Here is an 18,904-nt window from a genome sequence, read left to right on the forward strand (position 1 = left end):
ATGAGGGCAAGTCATGACAGGGGACATAGCCATGGTAGCCAAAATAATGACCTGGCTAGCATTTGTATACTTGACCCTAAGCATGATGGGATGTTAATTGCTCAATTAACTCCGGAATCACACCTGTGTGGAAGCACCTGCTTTCAATATACGTTATATCCCTCATTTACTCAATAGTTTCCATTGTTTTGGCAGTTACCTGTATTCATTCACACTCACACTATCACTCACACTATCACTCACACTATCACTCACACTATCACTCACACTATCACTCACATTATCACTCACACTATCACTCACATTATCACTCACATTATCACTCACATCATCACTCACATCATCACTCACATCATCACTCACATCATCACTCACATCATCACTCACATCATCACTCACATTATCACTCACAAACACACTCTCTCTCTGTCTCTCTGTCTCTCTGTCTCTCTGTCTCTCTCTCTCTCTCTCTCTCTGTGTGTCTCTCTGTCTCTCTCTCTCCCTCTCTGTGTGTGTCTCTCTCTCTCTCTCTCTCTCTCTCTCTCTCTCTCTGTCTCTGTCTCTCTCTCTCTCTCTCTCTCTTCTCTCTCTCTCTCTCTCTCTCTCTCTCTCTCTCTCTCTCTCTCTCTCTCTCTCTCTCTCTCTCTCTCTCTCTCTCTCTCTCTCTTCTCTCTCTTCTCTCTCTTCTCTCTCTCTTCTCTCTCTTCTCTCTCTTCTCTCTCTTCTCTCTCTTCTCTCTTCTCTCTCTCCATTGTTGCCAGGTGGGTGACACATCCTTTGACCTGCCAGAGGCTAATGTTCTAATCCAGATCTCCTCTCACGGGGGATCTCGCAGACAGGAGGCTCAGAGGCTTGGCAGGGTGCTGCGAGCCAAGAAAGGTGTGTGTGTGTGTGTGTGTGTGTGTGTGTAACTATCACTTGTACGTATTGTGTGGTCAAATGCCATCATTGATTTGACTGTGAGATTGAAATGGACCTTTCACTGATAGTCTTTTCCTGTTTCCCCTTTCCACACACACACACCTCCACACACACACACACCTCCACACACACACCCACACACACACACACCTCCACACACACACCTACACACACACACACACACACACCTCCACACACACACACACACACACACACACACACACACACACACCCTCCACACACCTCCACACACACACCTACACACACACACACACCACACCCACCCACACACACACACACACACCACACACACCTCCACACACACACACACACACACACACACACACACACACACACACACCTCCACACACCTCCACACACACCTACACACACACACACACACCCACACCCACACACACACACACACACACACACACCTCCACACACCACACACACACACACACACCACACACACACCTCCACACACCTCCACACACCTCCACACACACACCTCCACACACACACCTCCACACACACACACACACACACACACACACACACACACACACACACACACACACACACACACACACACACACCTCCACACACACACACACACACACACACACACACACACACACCTCCACACACACACACACACACACACCACACACACCTCCACACACACACACACACACACACACACCTCCACACACACACACACACACACACACACACACACCTCCACACACACACACACCTCCACACACACACACACACACACACACACACACACACACACACCTCCACACACCTCCACACCTCCACACACACTCACAGGTATGGTAGCGGAGGAGTACAATGCCTACTTCTACTCGTTGGTGTCACAAGATACCCAGGAGATGGCCTACAGCACCAAGAGACAGAGGTTCCTGGTGGACCAGGGCTACAGCTTCAAGGTCAGTTACAGTACAATACTAACCCAAACAGAGACCGAGGTTCCTGGTGGACCAGGGCTACAGCTTCAAGGTCAGTTACAGTACAATACTAACCCAAACAGAGACCGAGGTTCCTGGTGGACCAGGGCTACAGCTTCAAGGTCAGTTACAGTACAATACTAACCCAAACAGAGACAGAGGTTCCTGGTGGACCAGGGCTACAGCTTCAAGGTCAGTTACAGTACAATACTAACCCAAACAGAGACAGAGGTTCCTGGTGGACCAGGGCTACAGCTTCAAGGTCAGTTACAATACAATACTAACCCAAACAGAGACAGAGGTTCCTGGTGGACCAGGGCTACAGCTTCAAGGTCAGTTACAATACAATACTAACCCAAACAGAGACAGAGGTTCCTGGTGGACCAGGGCTACAGCTTCAAGGTCAGTTACAGTACAAATGCAATCAAGTATTTTAGTTTTTAAAATGAAATAACAAAGGGAGCTTTTGAATAATGAGCCTGAACAATAAATAAACCGCAATTCACGAATGCATCCAACTGTTTTTAGTCTGCTGTAATAAAGGCGGCTTTATATATATTATTATTATTATTATTATTTTCGTTAGAACAATCTCTCTGTTACACTTATTTGTTTAGTTTTGTTTACCCTATTTCCAAATGGTCAGAAAAAATTATATTGTAATCTAACAGCAACTGTTTGGCACACATGATACTCTCGCTCCTATACCCTCCTTTTTATTGATCTCTTTCCACCACTGAGTCAAATGTCTTCCACAGATCTGACTTCCCCTTTCCCCTCCTGAGCAACCAGTAAACATTCGCCCGTTTTCAAGTTTATTTTTCACGTCCTCCGCCTCCATTTTGCTGTCGACATTACTGTTTTCGGAGTTTGTTATAACCAATTTATTCCTGTGATTATGACGGGCTAAATAGGTCAGGCCCTATTGGTCACATGAAAGCGATGCTTACATGTTTCACGTAAAGAGAGCAAAGGGTTGAGGGGAATGTTTTTGCCTCAACAAATTAGGGATTTCGGTAACAGAACTTTTCAGTCAGAAAACAAGTAAGAAACTAAAATGGCTGAAATGATTACACGCATTACCACGTCAGAGGCAGTCTGCGCGTTCACGCATTACCACGTCAGAGGCAGTCTGCGCGTTCACACATTACCACGTCAGAGGCAGTCTGGGCGTTCACACATTACCACGTCAGAGGCAGTCTGCACGTTCACGCATTACCACGTCAGAGGCAGTCTGGGCGTTCACACATTACCACGTCAGAGGCAGTCTGCGCGTTCACACATTACCACGTCAGAGGCAGTCTGCACGTTCACGCATTACCACGTCAGAGGCAGTCTGCGCGTTCACGCATTACCACGTCAGAGGCAGTCTGCGCGTTCACACATTATCACGTCAGAGGCAGTCTGCACGTTCACACATTACCACGTCAGAGGCAGTCTGCGCGTTCACACATTACCACGTCAGAGGCAGTCTGCGCTTTCACACATTACCACGTCAGAGGCAGTCTGCGCGTTCACACATTATCACGTCAGAGGCAGTCTGCGCGTTCACACATTACCACGTCAGAGGCAGTCTGCGCGTTCACACATTACCACGTCAGAGGCAGTCTGCGCGTTCACACATTACCACGTCAGAGGCAGTCTGCGCGTTCACACATTACCACGTCAGAGGCAGTCTGCACGTTCACACATTACCACGTCAGAGGCAGTCTGCGCGTTCACACATTACCACGTCAGAGGCAGTCTGGGCGTTCACACATTACCACGTCAGAGGCAGTCTGCACGTTCACACATTACCACGTCAGAGGCAGTCTGCACGTTCACACATTACCACGTCAGAGGCAGTCTGCACGTTCACACATTACGACACGTTGAAAAAAAAAACATTAAAAAGGAAATATTCTCTGGGTCTTTTCATGCTTGTCTCCCTATTAGGGATTGTTTGAAGTTACCAGTCTCTCCCTCCCCTCTCCCGCCTAGCTTCGTAATTACTAAACTAATTACTGCATGCAGGGAACATTCGCGTAAGCTTGCGAGATCAGGCGGCTTGCGAGGCTACCCTCTGTCCTCCCTCCCTCTTCTCCCCCCCCCCCCACCACCCTGCTCTCTGTCCGGATCACATGAGAACGAGAGACACTGAATGACCTGTGGAGCTCTGAGCTTCTGGAACATACTCAAGAAAAAAAGTATTTTTAATTTGACCTGATCGCAGAGTTGGGGGGGGGGGAGCGTGCTCCGGTTTGCTACGGCTCAAATTAAGCACTGATCTCACTCTGTCTTCGTCCCTAATCTCCTCCTCCTCCTCCTCCTCTCTTCCTCCTCTCCTCCTCCTCCTCCTCCTCCTCCTCCTCCTCCTCCTCCAGGTAATCACTAAAATGGCAGGGATGGAGGAGGATAATCTGATGTTCTCCTCCAGAGAGGAGCAGTATCAGCTCCTTCAGAAGGTTCTGGCTGCCACGGACCTCGACGCAGAGGAGGAGGTGGTCATCGGAGAGAATGGACGGCCAATGGTATACGCACACCTCTTTTATCAATCTGTCGATGAAATGTGGACATCCTTTCTGGGATTGACTTCAGTCTGTCCGGGCATTGGGAAACACATCTGGTCTGTCAAGTTATATGAAGTCGGGCATTAAAAACCATTCTTCCTGTCAGATAGTTAGGAATCTATTACCGGTTGGCAATCACAAACTGTCACATTAGGCAATCATTCATCAGGGAATTATATTGTATGCAGAATTGTATTGTGTATAGCTTTTTGATAACTTAAGCTTACCTGATCAGATAGGCAGGTCAGTAGTGACTCTAAGATTCTGATTCTTAACTCTATGCTCTCTACCCTGAACTCTCTCTCGCTCTCTCTCCCCCTCCAGTTCCATATTCTAACCTCTCTCTCCCCTCCAGTTCTATATTCTAAACTCTCTCTCTCCCTCCAGTTCTATATTCTAAACTCTCTCTCCCCTCCAGTTCTATATTCTAAACTCTCTCTCCCTCCAGTTCTATATTCTAAACTCTCTCTCCCCTCCAGTTCTATATTCTAAACTCTCTCTCCCCCTCCAGTTCTATATTCTAAACTCTCTCTCCCTCTCCAGTTCTATATTCTAAACTCTCTCTCCCTCCAGTTCTATATTCTAAACTCTCTCTCCCCTCCAGTTCTATATTCTAAACTCTCTCTCCCCTCCAGTTCTATATTCTAAACTCTCTCTCCTCTCCAGTTCTATATTCTAAACTCTCTCTCCCCCTCCAGTTCCATATTCTAAACTCTCTCTCCCTCCAGTTCTATATTCTAAACTCTCTCCCTCTCCAGTTCTATATTCTAAACTCTCTCTCCCTCCAGTTCTATATTCTAAACTCTCTCTAACCTCCAGTTCTATATTCTAAACTCTCTCTCCCTCTCCAGTTCTATATTCTAAACTCTCTCTCCTCCAGTTCTATATTCTAAGCTCTATGCTCTCCCCCTCCAGTTCTATATTCTAAACTCTCTCTCCCCCTCCAGTTCTATATTCTAAACTCTCTCTCCCTCTCCAGTTCTATATTCTAAACTCTCTCTCCCCTCCAGTTCTATATTCTAAACTCTCTCTCCCCTCCAGTTCTATATTCTAAACTCTATGCTCTCCCCTCCAGTTCTATATTCTAAACTCTCTCTCCCTCTCCAGTTCTATATTCTAAACTCTCTCTCCCCCTCCAGTTCTATATTCTAAGCTCTATGCTCTCCCCCTCCAGTTCTATATTCTAAACTCTCTCTCCCCCTCCAGTTCTATATTCTAAACTCTCTCTCCCTCTCCAGTTCTATATTCTAAACTCTCTCTCCCCTCCAGTTCTATATTCTAAACTCTCTCTCCCCTCCAGTTCCATATTATAAACTCTCTCTCCCCCCCAGTTCTATATTCTAAACTCTCTCTCCCCTCCAGTTCTATATTCTAAACTCTCTCCCCTCCAGTTCTATATTCTAAACTCTCTCTCCCCTCCAGTTCGATATTCTAAACTCTCTCTCCCCTCCAGTTCCATATTCTAAACTCTCTCTCCCCTCCAGTTCCATATTCTAAACTCTCTCTCCCCTCCAGTTCTATATTCTAAACTCTCTCTCCCCCTCCAGTTCCATATTCTAAACTCTCTCTCCCCTCCAGTTCTATATTCTAAACTCTCTCTCCCCTCCAGTTCTATATTCTAAACTCTCTCTCCCCCTCCAGTTCTATATTCTAAACTCTATGCTCTCCCCTCCAGTTCTATATTCTAAACTCTCTCTCCCCTCCAGTTCCATATTCTAAACTCTCTCTCCCCTCCAGTTCCATATTCTAAACTCTCTCTCCCCTCCAGTTCCATATTCTAAACTCTCTCTCCCCTCCAGTTCTATATTCTAAACTCTATGCTCTCCCCTCCAGTTCTATATTCTAAACTCTCTCTCCCCTCCAGTTCCATATTCTAAACTCTCTCTCCCCTCCAGTTCTATATTCTAAACTCTCTCTCCCCTCCAGTTCTATATTCTAAACTCTCTCTCCCCTCCAGTTCTATATTCTAAACTCTCTCTCCCCTCCAGTTCTATATTCTAAACTCTCTCTCCCCTCCAGTTCTATATTCTAAACTCTCTCTCCCCCTCCAGTTCCATATTCTAAACTCTCTCTCCCCTCCAGTTCTATATTCTAAACTATCTCTCCCCTCCAGTTCTATATTCTAAACTCTCTCTCCCCTCCAGTTCCATATTATAAACTCTCTCTCCCCCCCAGTTCTATATTCTAAACTCTCTCTCCCCTCCAGTTCTATATTCTAAACTCTCTCCCCTCCAGTTCTATATTCTAAACTCTCTCTCCCCTCCAGTTCCATATTATAAACTCTCTCTCCCCCCCAGTTCTATATTCTAAACTCTCTCTCCCCTCCAGTTCTATATTCTAAACTCTCTCCCCTCCAGTTCTATATTCTAAACTCTCTCTCCCCTCCAGTTCCATATTCTAAACTCTCTCTCCCCTCCAGTTCCATATTCTAAACTCTCTCTCCCCTCCAGTTCCATATTCTAAACTCTCTCTCCCCTCCAGTTCCATATTCTAAACTCTCTCTCCCCTCCAGTTCTATATTCTAAACTCTCTCTCCCCCTCCAGTTCTATATTCTAAACTCTCTCTCCCCTCCAGTTCTATATTCTAAACTCTCTCTCCCCTCCAGTTCTATATTCTAAACTCTCTCTCCCCCTCCAGTTCTATATTCTAAACTCTCTCTCCCCTCCAGTTCTATATTCTAAACTCTCTCTCCCCTCCAGTTCTATATTCTAAACTATCTCTCCCCCTCCAGTTCTATATTCTAAACTCTATGCTCTCCCCTCCAGTTCTATATTCTAAACTCTATGCTCTCCCCTCCAGTTCTATATTCTAAACTCTCTCTCCCCTCCAGTTCCATATTCTAAACTCTCTCTCCCCTCCAGTTCCATATTCTAAACTCTCTCTCCCCTCCAGTTCTATATTCTAAACTCTCTCTCCCCTCCAGTTCCATATTCTAAACTCTCTCTCCCCTCCAGTTCTATATTCTAAACTCTATGCTCTCCCCTCCAGTTCTATATTCTAAACTCTCTCTCCCCTCCAGTTCTATATTCTAAACTCTCTCTCCCCTCCAGTTCCATATTCTAAACTCTCTCTCCCCTCCAGTTCTATATTCTAAACTCTATGCTCTCCCCTCCAGTTCTATATTCTAAACTCTCTCTCCCCTCCAGTTCTATATTCTAAACTCTCTCTCCTCTCCAGTTCTATATTCTAAACTCTCTCTCCCCTCCAGTTCTATATTCTAAACTCTCTCTCCCCCTCCAGTTCTATATTCTAAACTCTCTCTCCCCTCCAGTTCCATATTCTAAACTCTCTCTCCCCTCCAGTTCTATATTCTAAACTCTCTCTCCCCTCCAGTTCCATATTCTAAACTCTCTCTCCCTCTCCAGTTCTATATTCTAAACTCTCTCTCCCTCTCCAGTTCTATATTCTAAACTCTCTCTCCCCTCCAGTTCTATATTCTAAACTCTATGATCTCCCCTCCAGTTCTCTATTCTAAACTCTGTGTTCTTAATACAGTCTGTGGTTGTAAACTCTGTGATCTCTCTCTCTCTCCCTCATCAGTTCCAGCGGAGGCCTGGTACCATGAGCTCCATGTCTGGGGCTGATGACTCCGTCTACATGGAGTATCGTTCTAGAGGCAGGGCCCACATGGGGAACAACATCCACCCGCTATTCAAACGCTTCAGGAAGGGCCCATAGGGAATAGGGTGCCATTTGGGATGCATCCAGGGTCTTTGGAAGGGATTCCTAGACTGAGGTCAGGTTAGAGGGAGCTGCTGTAGGCCCCTGTGTGTTTCAGAAAGAACACAGTTCTGCATCGCCATGACCCCATGACCTCAGTCACTTTTAGGGCTGTTTGTCATCCAGAGAGTAAATATACTAAATGTGAATTTTTATTTTCATCATATTTCATCATAATGTGTTTTAGTTTTTTGTCTTCACAATGTTTTCATGTAATGCGTTAAATAAAACAGGATTTTTTTGGGATTCGTTTGTATATTTTTTTTGTTCCCAGAATCACAGTTTCTCAACCAAGTTTGTTATGGGTCACTGTCACTCTACCCTTCCAAACGCTGTCACCCCTCTACCCTTCCAAACGCTGTCACCCCTCTACCCTTCCAAACGCTGTCACCCCTCTCCCCTTCCAAACGCTGTCACCCCTCTACCCTTCCAAACGGTGTCACCCCTCTACCCTTCCAAACGCTGTCACCCCTCTCCCCTTCCAAACGCTGTCACCCCTCTACCCTTCCAAACGCTGTCACCCCTCTACCCTTCCAAACGCTGTCACCCCTCTACCCTTCCAAACGCTGTCACGCCTCTCCCCTTCCAAACGCTGTCACCCCTGTCCCCTCTACCCTTCCAAACGCTGTCACCCCTCTCCCCTTCCAAACGCTGTCACCCCTCTACCCTTCCAAACGCTGTCACGTCTCTACCCTTCCAAACGCTGTCACCCCTCTACCCTTCCAAACGCTGTCACCCCTCTACCCTCCCAAACGCTGTCACCCCTCTCCCCTTCCAAACGCTGTCACCCCTCTCCCCTTCCAAACGCTGTCACCCCTCTACCCTTCCAAACGCTGTCACGTCTCTCCCCTTCCAAACGCTGTCACGTCTCTACCCTTCCAAACGCTGTCACCCCTCTACCCTCCCAAACGCTGTCACCCCTCTCCCCTTCCAAACGCTGTCACCCCTCTCCCCTTCCAAACGCTGTCACCCCTCTACCCTTCCAAACGCTGTCACCCCTCTACCCTCCCAAACGCTGTCACCCCTCTACCCTTCCAAACGCTGTCACCCCTCTACCCTTCCAAACGCTGTCACCCCTCTACCCTTCCAAACGCTGTCACCCCTCTACCCTCCCAAACGCTGTCACCCCTCTACCCTTCCAAACGCTGTCACCCCTCTACCCTTCCAAACGCTGTCACCCCTCTACCCTCCCAAACGCTGTCACCCCTCTACCCTTCCAAACGCTGTCACCCCTCTACCCTTCCAAACGCTGTCACCCCTCTCCCCTTCCAAACGCTGTCATGTCTCTCCCCTTCCAAACGCTGTCACCCCTCTACCCTTCCAAACGCTGTCACCCCTCTACCCTTCCAAACGCTGTCACCCCTCTACCCTTCCAAACGCTGTCACCCCTCTACCCTTCCAAACGCTGTCACCCCTCTCCCCTTCCAAACGCTGTCACCCCTCTACCCTCCCAAACGCTGTCACTCCTCTCCCCTTCCAAACGCTGTCACCCCTCTACCCTTCCAAACGCTGTCACCCCTCTACCCTTCCAAACGCTGTCACCCCTCTACCCTTCCAAACGCTGTCACCCCTCTACCCTTCCAAACGCTGTCACCCCTCTCCCCTTCCAAACGCTGTCACCCCTCTACCCTTCCAAACGCTGTCACGTCTCTACCCTTCCAAACGCTGTCACCCCTCTCCCCTTCCAAACGCTGTCACCCCTCTACCCTTCCAAACGCTGTCACCCCTCTACCCTTCCAAACGCTGTCACCCCTCTACCCTCCCAAACGCTGTCACCCCTCTACCCTTCCAAACGCTGTCACCCCTCTACCCTTCCAAACGCTGTCACCCCTCTCCCCTTCCAAACGCTGTCATGTCTCTCCCCTTCCAAACGCTGTCACCCCTCTACCCTTCCAAACGCTGTCACCCCTCTACCCTTCCAAACGCTGTCACCCCTCTACCCTTCCAAACGCTGTCACCCCTCTACCCTTCCAAACGCTGTCACCCCTCTACCCTTCCAAACGCTGTCACCCCTCTCCCCTTCCAAACGCTGTCACGTCTCTCCCCTTCCAAACGCTGTCACCCCTTCCAAACGCTGTCACGTCTCTCCCCTTCCAAACGCTGTCACCCCTCTCCCCTTCCAAACGCTGCCACCCCTCTCCCCTTCCAAACGCTGTCACCCCTCTACCCTTCCAAACGCTGTCACCCCTCTACCCTTCCAAACGCTGTCACCCCTCTCCCCTCCCAAACGCTGTCACCCCTCTCCCCTTCCAAACGCTGTCACCCCTCTCCCCTTCCAAACGCTGTCACCCCTCTACCCTTCCAAACGCTGTCACCCCTCTACCCTTCCAAACGCTGTCACCCCTCTACCCTTCCAAACGCTGTCACCCCTCTCCCCTTCCAAACGCTGTCACCCCTCTCCCCTTCCAAACGCTGTCACGTCTCTCCCCTTCCAAACGCTGTCACCCCTCTCCCCTTCCAAACGCTGTCACGTCTCTACCCTTCCAAACGCTGTCACCCCTCTACCCTTCCAAACGCTGTCACGTCTCTCCCCTTCCAAACGTTGTCACCCCTCTACCCTCCCAAACGCTGTCACCCCTCTACCCTCCCAAACGCTGTCACCCCTCTACCCTTCCAAACGCTGTCACCCCTCTACCCTTCCAAACGCTGTCACCCCTCTCCCCTTCCAAACGCTGTCACCCCTCTCCCCTTCCAAACGCTGTCACGTCTCTCCCCTTCCAAACGCTGTCACCCCTCTACCCTTCCAAACGCTGTCACGTCTCTACCCTTCCAAACGCTGTCACCCCTCTACCCTTCCAAACGCTGTCACCCCTCTACCCTTCCAAACGCTGTCACGTCTCTACCCTTCCAAACGCTGTCACCCCTCTACCCTTCCAAACGCTGTCACCCCTCTACCCTTCCAAACGCTGTCACCCCTCTATCCTCCCAAACGCTGTCACCCCTCTACCCTCCCAAACGCTGTCACCCCTCTACCCTTCCAAACGCTGTCACCCCTCTACCCTTCCAAACGCTGTCACCCCTCTACCCTTCCAAACGCTGTCACCCCTCTACCCTTCCAAACGCTGTCACGTCTCTACCCTTCCAAACGCTGTCACCCCTCTACCCTTCCAAACGCTGTCACGTCTCTCCCCTTCCAAACGCTGTCACCCCTCTACCCTTCCAAACGCTGTCACGTCTCTCCCCTTCCAAACGCTGTCACCCCTCTACCCTCCCAAACGCTGTCACCCCTCTACCCTTCCAAACGCTGTCACCCCTCTACCCTTCCAAACGCTGTCACCCCTCTACCCTTCCAAACGCTGTCACGTCTCTCCCCTTCCAAACGTTGTCACCCCTCTATCCTCCCAAACGCTGTCACCCCTCTACCCTCCCAAACGCTGTCACCCCTCTACCCTCCCAAACGCTGTCACCCCTCTACCCTCCCAAACGCTGTCACCCCTCTACCCTCCCAAACGCTGTCACCCCTCTACCCTTCCAAACGCTGTCACCCCTCTCCCCTTCCAAACGCTGTCACGTCTCTCCCCTTCCAAACGCTGTCACCCCTCTACCCTTCCAAACGCTGTCACGTCTCTACCCTTCCAAACGCTGTCACCCCTCTACCCTTCCAAACGCTGTCACCCCTCTACCCTTCCAAACGCTGTCACGTCTCTACCCTTCCAAACGCTGTCACCCCTCTCCCCTTCCAAACGCTGTCACCCCTCTACCCTTCCAAACGCTGTCACCCCTCTCCCCTTCCAAACGCTGTCACCCCTCTACCCTCCCAAACGCTGTCACCCCTCTACCCTTCCAAACGCTGTCACCCCTCTACCCTTCCAAACGCTGTCACCCCTCTACCCTTCCAAACGCTGTCACGTCTCTACCCTTCCAAACGCTGTCACCCCTCTACCCTTCCAAACGCTGTCACGTCTCTCCCCTTCCAAACGCTGTCACCCCTCTACCCTTCCAAACGCTGTCACCCCTCTACCCTTCCAAACGCTGTCACCCCTCTCCCCTTCCAAACGCTGTCACCCCTCTACCCTTCCAAACGCTGTCACCCCTCTACCCTTCCAAACGCTGTCACGTCTCTCCCCTTCCAAACGCTGTCACCCCTCTACCCTTCCAAACGCTGTCACCCCTCTCCCCTTCCAAACGCTGTCACGTCTCTCCCCTTCCAAACGCTGTCACCCCTCTACCCTTCCAAACGCTGTCACCCCTCTCCCCTTCCAAACGCTGTCACCCCTCTACCCTTCCAAACGCTGTCACCCCTCTACCCTTCCAAACGCTGTCACCCCTCTACCCTTCCAAACGCTGTCACCCCTCTACCCTTCCAAACGTTGTCACCCCTCTCCCCTTCCAAACGCTGTCACCCCTCTACCCTTCCAAACGCTGTCACCCCTCTCCCCTTCCAAACGCTGTCACCCCTCTACCCTTCCAAACGCTGTCACCCCTCTACCCTTCCAAACGCTGTCACCCCTCTCCCCTTCCAAACGCTGTCACTCCTCTACCCTTCCAAACGCTGTCACTCCTCTACCCTTCCAAACGCTGTCACCCCTCTACCCTTCCAAACGCTGTCACCCCTCTACCCTTCCAAACGCTGTCACCCCTCTACCCTTCCAAACGCTGTCACCCCTCTCCCCTTCCAAACGCTGTCACGTCTCTACCCTTCCAAACGCTGTCACCCCTCTACCCTTCCAAACGCTGTCACCCCTCTACCCTTCCAAACGCTGTCACCCCTCTACCCTTCCAAACGCTGTCACGTCTCTCCCCTTCCAAACGCTGTCACCCCTCTCCCCTTCCAAACGCTGTCACCCCTCTACCCTTCCAAACGCTGTCACCCCTCTCCCCTTCCAAACGCTGTCACGTCTCTCCCCTTCCAAACGCTGTCACCCCTTCCAAACGCTGTCACGTCTCTCCCCTTCCAAACGCTGTCACCCCTCTACCCTTCCAAACGCTGTCACCCCTCTCCCCTTCCAAACGCTGTCACCCCTCTCCCCTTCCAAACGCTGTCACCCCTCTCCCCTTCCAAACGCTGTCACCCCTCTACCCTTCCAAACGCTGTCACCCCTCTACCCTTCCAAACGCTGTCACCCCTCTCCCCTTCCAAACGCTGTCACGTCTCTCCCCTTCCAAACGCTGTCACCCCTCTCCCCTTCCAAACGCTGTCACCCCTCTACCCTTCCAAACGCTGTCACCCCTCTACCCTTCCAAACGCTGTCACCCCTCTCCCCTTCCAAACGCTGTCACGTCTCTCCCCTTCCAAACGCTGTCACCCCTTCCAAACGCTGTCACCCCTCTCCCCTTCCAAACGCTGCCACCCCTCTCCCCTTCCAAACGCTGTCACCCCTCTACCCTTCCAAACGCTGTCACCCCTCTACCCTTCCAAACGCTGTCACCCCTCTACCCTTCCAAACGCTGTCACCCCTCTACCCTTCCAAACGCTGTCACCCCTCTCCCCTTCCAAACGCTGTCACCCCTCTACCCTTCCAAACGCTGTCACCCCTCTACCCTTCCAAACGCTGTCACCCCTCTCCCCTTCCAAACGCTGTCACTCCTCTACCCTTCCAAACGCTGTCACTCCTCTACCCTTCCAAACGCTGTCACCCCTCTACCCTTCCAAACGCTGTCACCCCTCTCCCCTTCCAAACGCTGTCTCAGTATGTTATATTGTTTACTTCTGTTAATCAGTTGATTTGTTATCAGAGAAACATGTTGTCCTGTCAGACTCATTACACTAATAAAAGTGTATTTGGTGTTTGGTTCCTTTTCCCGTCTGATTTAAAGAGCTGAAGGCCGGGGACAGAACGCTGGGTCCGTCATCAGCCGTTAATAAGGGGTCAGGGAAAGCAGCAGGCTCAGCCAACGTCCTCAGGACACCCAGGCTCAGCCAACGTCCTCAGGACACCCAGGCTCAGCCAACGTCCTCAGGACACCCAGGCTCAGCCAACGTCCTCAGGACACCCAGGCTCAGCCAACGTCCTCAGGACACCCAGGCTCAGCCAACGTCCTCAGGACACCCAGGCTCAGCCAACGTCCTCAGGACACCCAGTTAAAAACCTGGATCTAGCGTGAAATCCAAATAGGATTGCAAAATAATCCAAGCCAGACCTGTGTTTAGCTGAGTTAATTACTTTATTAGGATCCTCATTAGCTGTTACACGTGCAACAGCTGCTCTTCCTAGGTTCAAACCAGGATGTCGTGAAAACCAGTGGATTTGGGGGGGAAGTTCACAGAATCTTGCAACTCTAATCCACTTTGGATCCCAGATTAAACTGGCTTTAATGTCATGGTGGGGGAGACTGTGGTTAGTGCCAAAGATGCTGTTTCAAGGTTTATTCGCCATGTGCAACAGGATACAAGAGGTGTAAAACAGTAGAGTTTAATTGAGAGCTCTTTCCCCAACAATGCAGGGATCATAATAATAATATAGATTAAAAATATAAGATGGAATAAAAAGTACTAATAAAACCTCAAAATAGCTACGAGTTAAAGAACACATTTACTTTTTAGTCATTTAGCAGACGCTCTTATCCAGAGCGATTTACAGGAGCAATCAGGGTTAAGTGCCTTGCTTAAGGGCACATCGACAGATTTTTCACCTAGTCGGCTCAGGGATTAGAACCAGCGACCTTTCAGTTACTGGGCACAACACTCTTAACCACTAAGCTACCTGCCGCCCGAGATTGCAAGTACAGTTGAAGTCGGAAGTTTACATACACTTAGGTTGGAGTCATTAAAACTCGTTTTTCAACCACTCCACAAATGTCTTGTTAACAAACTATAGTTTTGGCAAGTCGGTTAGGACGTCTACTTTGTGCATGACACAAGTAATTTTTCCAACAATTGTTTAGACAGATTATTTCACTTATAATTCACTGTATCACAATTCCAGTGGGTCAGAAGTTTACATACACTAAGTTGACTGGGCCTTTAAAGAACTTGGAAAATTCCAGAAAATGATGTCATGGCTTTTGAAGCTTCTGATAGGCTAATTGACATCATTTGAGTCAATTGGAGGTGTACCTTTACATTACATTTACATTTACGTCATTTAGCAGGCGCTCTTATCCAGAGCGACTTACAAATTGGTGCATTCACCTTATAGCCAGTGGGATAACCACTTTACAATGTTTTTTTTTTTTTTTTTTTTTTGGGGGGGGGTTGGAGTAAAGGGGGGGGGGGGGTAGAAGGATTACTTTATCCTATCCCAGGTATTCCTTAAAGAGGTGGGGTTTCAAATGTCTCCGGAAGGTGGTGAGTGACTCCGCTGTCCTGGCGTCATGAGGGAGCTTGTTCCACCATTGGGGTGCCAGAGCAGCGAACAGTTTTGACTGGGCTGAGCGGGAACTATGCTTCCGCAGAGGAAGGGGAGCCAGCAGGCCAGAGGTGGATGAACGCAATGCCCTCGTTTGGGTGTAGGGTCTGATCAGAGCCTGAAGGTACGGAGGTGCCGTTCCCCTCACAGCTCCGTAGGCAAGCACCATGGTCTTGTAACAGATGCGAGCTTCAACTGGAAGCCAGTGGAGTGTGCGGAGGAGCGGGGTGACGTGAGAGAACTTGGGAAGTTCGAAGAGTTAGCTTTAGCAGTGCGGAGAGCCTCCGTGACACAGAGAAGAGCAGTCTCAGTTGAATGACCAGTCTTGAAACCTGACTGGTTTGGATCAAGAAGGTAATTCTGAGAGAGATAGCAAGAGAGTTGGCTAAAGACGGCACGCTCAATAGTTTTGGAAAGAAAATAAAGAAGGGATACTGGTCTGTAGTTGTTGACATCAGAGGGATGTATTTCAAGGCCTACCTTCAAATTCAGCGCCTCTTTGTTGACATCATGGGAAAATCAAAAGAAATCAGCCAAGAAATCAGAAATAAAATTGTAGAACTCCACAAGTCTGGACTGGTGCATTTCACAAAATAGATGGCATCATGAGGAAGGAAAATTATGTGGATATATTGAAGCGACACTCCCGAGTGGCGCAGTGGACTAAGGCACTGCATCGCAGTGCTAGCTGTGCCACTAGAGATCCTGGTTCGAATCCAGGCTCTGTCGTAGCTGACTGGGAGACCCATGGGGCGGCACGCAATTCGTCCAGGGTAGGGGAGGGAATGGCTGGCAGGGATGTAGCTCAGTTGGTAGAACATGGTGTTTGCAATGCCAGGGTTGTGGGTTCGTTTGAAAAATATAAATAATGTATGCACTCACTAACTGTAAGTCGCTCTGGATAAGAGTGTCTGCTAAATGACTAAAATGTAAATCTCAAGACATCAGTCAGGAAGTTTAAGCTTGGTCGCAAATGGGTCTTCCAAATGGACAATGACCCCAAGCATACTTCCAAATTTGTGGCAAAATGGCTTAAGGACAACAAAGTCAAGGTATTGGAATGGCCATCACAAAGCCCTGACTTCAATCCTATAGAACATTTGTGGGCAGAGCAAGGAGGCCTACAAACCTGACTCAGTTACACCAGCTCTGTCAGGAGGAATGGGCCAAAATTCACCCAACTTATTGTGGGAAGCTTGTGGAAGGCTACCTGAAACGTTTGACCCAAGTTAAACAATTTAAAGGCAATGCTACCAAATACTAATTGAGTGTATGTAAACTTCTGACCCACTGGGAATGTGATTAAATAAATAAAAGCCAAAATAATTATTCTGGCATTTCACATTCTTAAAATAAAAGTGGTGATCCTAACTGACCTAAAACAGGGAATTTTTACTAGGATTAAATGTCAGGAATTGTGGCAAAACTGAGTTTAAATGTATTTGGCTAAGGTGTACGTAAACTTCCGACTTCAACTGTATGTGGGAACTCCTTCAAGACTGTTGGAAAAGCATTCCAGGTGAAGCTGGTTGAGAGAATGCCAAGAGTGTGCAAAGCTGTCATCAAGGCAAAGGGTGGCTATTTGAAGAATCTCAAATATAAAATGTGTTTTGATTTGTTTAACACCTTTTTGGTTACTACATGATTCCATATGTGTTATTTCATAGTTTTGATGTCTTCACTATAATTCTACAATGTAAAAAATTAATAAAAACCCTTGAATGAGTAGGTGTTCTAAAACTTTTGACCGGTAGTGTATATATACAGTGGGGAGAACAAGTATTTGATACACTGCCGATTTTGCAGGTTTTCCTACTTACAAAGCATGTAGAGGTCTGTAATTTTTATCATAGGTACACTTCAACTGTGAGAGACGGAATCTAAAACTAAAATCCAGAAAATCACATTGTATGATTTTTAAGTAATTAATTTGCATTTTATTGCATGACATAAGTATTTGATCACCTACCAACCAGTAAGAATTCCGGCTCTCACAGACCTGTTAGTTTTTCTTTAAGAAGCCCTTCTGTTCTCCACTCATTACCTCTATTAACTGCACCTGTTTGAACTCGTTACCTGTATAAAAGACACCTGTCCACACACTCAATCAAACAGACTCCAACCTCTCCACAATGGCCAAGACCAGAGAGCTGTGTAAGGACATCAGGGATAAAATTGTAGACCTGCACAAGGCTGGGATGGGCTACAGGACAATAGGCAAGCAGCTTGGTGAGAAGGCAACAACTGTTGGCGCAATTATTAGAAAATGAAAGAAGTTCAAGATGACGGACAATCACCCTCGGTCTGGGGCTCCATGCAAGATCTCACCTCGTGGGGCATCAATGATCATGAGGAAGGTGAGGGATCAGCCCAGAACTACACGGCAGGACCTGGTCAATGACCTGAAGAGAGCTGGGACCACAGTCTCAAAGAAAGCCATTAGTAAAACACTACGCCGTCATGGATTAAAATCCTGCAGCGCACACAAGGTCCCCCTGCTCAAGCTAGCGCATGTCCAGGCCCGTCTGAAGTTTGCCAATGACCATCTGGATGATCCAGAGGAGGAATGGGAGAAGGTCATGTGGTCTGATGAGACAAAAATAGAGCTTTTTGGTCTAAACTCCACTCGCTGAGTTTGGAGGAAGAAGAAGGATGAGTACAACCCCAAGAACACCATCCCAATCGTGAAGCATGGAGGTAGAAACATCATTCTTTGGGGATGCTTTTCTGCAAAGGGGACAGGATGACTGCACCGTATTGAGGGGAGGATGGATGGGGCCATGTATGGCGAGATCTTGGCCAACAACCTCCTTTCCTCAGTAAGAGCATTGAAGATGGGTCGTGGCTGGGTCTTCCAGCATGACAACGACCCGAAACACAAAGCCAGGGAAACTAAGGAGTGGCTCCGTAAGAAGCATCTCAAGGTCCTGGAGTGGCCTAGCCAGTCTCCAGACCTGAAACCAATAGAAAATCTTTGGAGGGAGCTGAAAGTCCGTATTGCCCAGCGATAGCCCCGAAACCTGAAGGATCTGGAGAAGGTCTGTATGGAGGAGTGGGCCAAAATCCCTGCTGCAGTGTGTGCAAACCTGGTCAAGACCTACAGGAAACGTATGATCTCTGTAATTGCAAACAAAGGTTTCTGTACCAAATATTAAGTTCTGCTTTTCTGATGTATCAAATACTTATGTCATGCAATAAAATGCAAATTAATTACTTAAAAATCATACAATGTGATTTTCTGGATTTTTGTTTTAGATTCCGTCTCTCACAGTTGAAGTGTACCTATGATAAAAATTACAGACCTCTACATGCTTTGTAAGTAGGAAAACCTGCAAAATCGGCAGTGTATCAAATACTTGTTCTCCCCACTGTACATGTAAACAGGAGTAATAGCGACCAGTAGCATGATAAACAGATGGATACTAATAGTAACTCAAATCAATAATT

General features: G+C 48.8%; 1 protein-coding gene across 1 annotated transcript in view; it reads left to right on the plus strand.

Moving 5' to 3' along the window:
• The window catches only part of LOC311118767 (general transcription and DNA repair factor IIH helicase/translocase subunit XPB-like), a gene marked incomplete at its 5' end in the record, with an annotated part of 44,157 nt that extends 35,745 nt beyond the window's left edge, over positions 1-8,412 (plus strand). The window contains 4 exons of the mRNA XM_084193547.1: positions 762-879; positions 1,762-1,880; positions 4,262-4,408; positions 7,989-8,412. Coding sequence (XP_084049673.1) covers positions 762-879; positions 1,762-1,880; positions 4,262-4,408; positions 7,989-8,126 — 522 coding nt within the window. The remainder of the gene's footprint in view (positions 1-761; positions 880-1,761; positions 1,881-4,261; positions 4,409-7,988) is intronic.
• Positions 8,413-18,904: the final 10,492 nt, after the last annotated feature.

This window comes from Coregonus lavaretus, assembly GCF_964263955.1.
Source record: "Coregonus lavaretus genome assembly, contig: HAP1_SCAFFOLD_3492, whole genome shotgun sequence".
In the NCBI taxonomy this organism is placed as follows: domain Eukaryota; kingdom Metazoa; phylum Chordata; class Actinopteri; order Salmoniformes; family Salmonidae; genus Coregonus; species Coregonus lavaretus.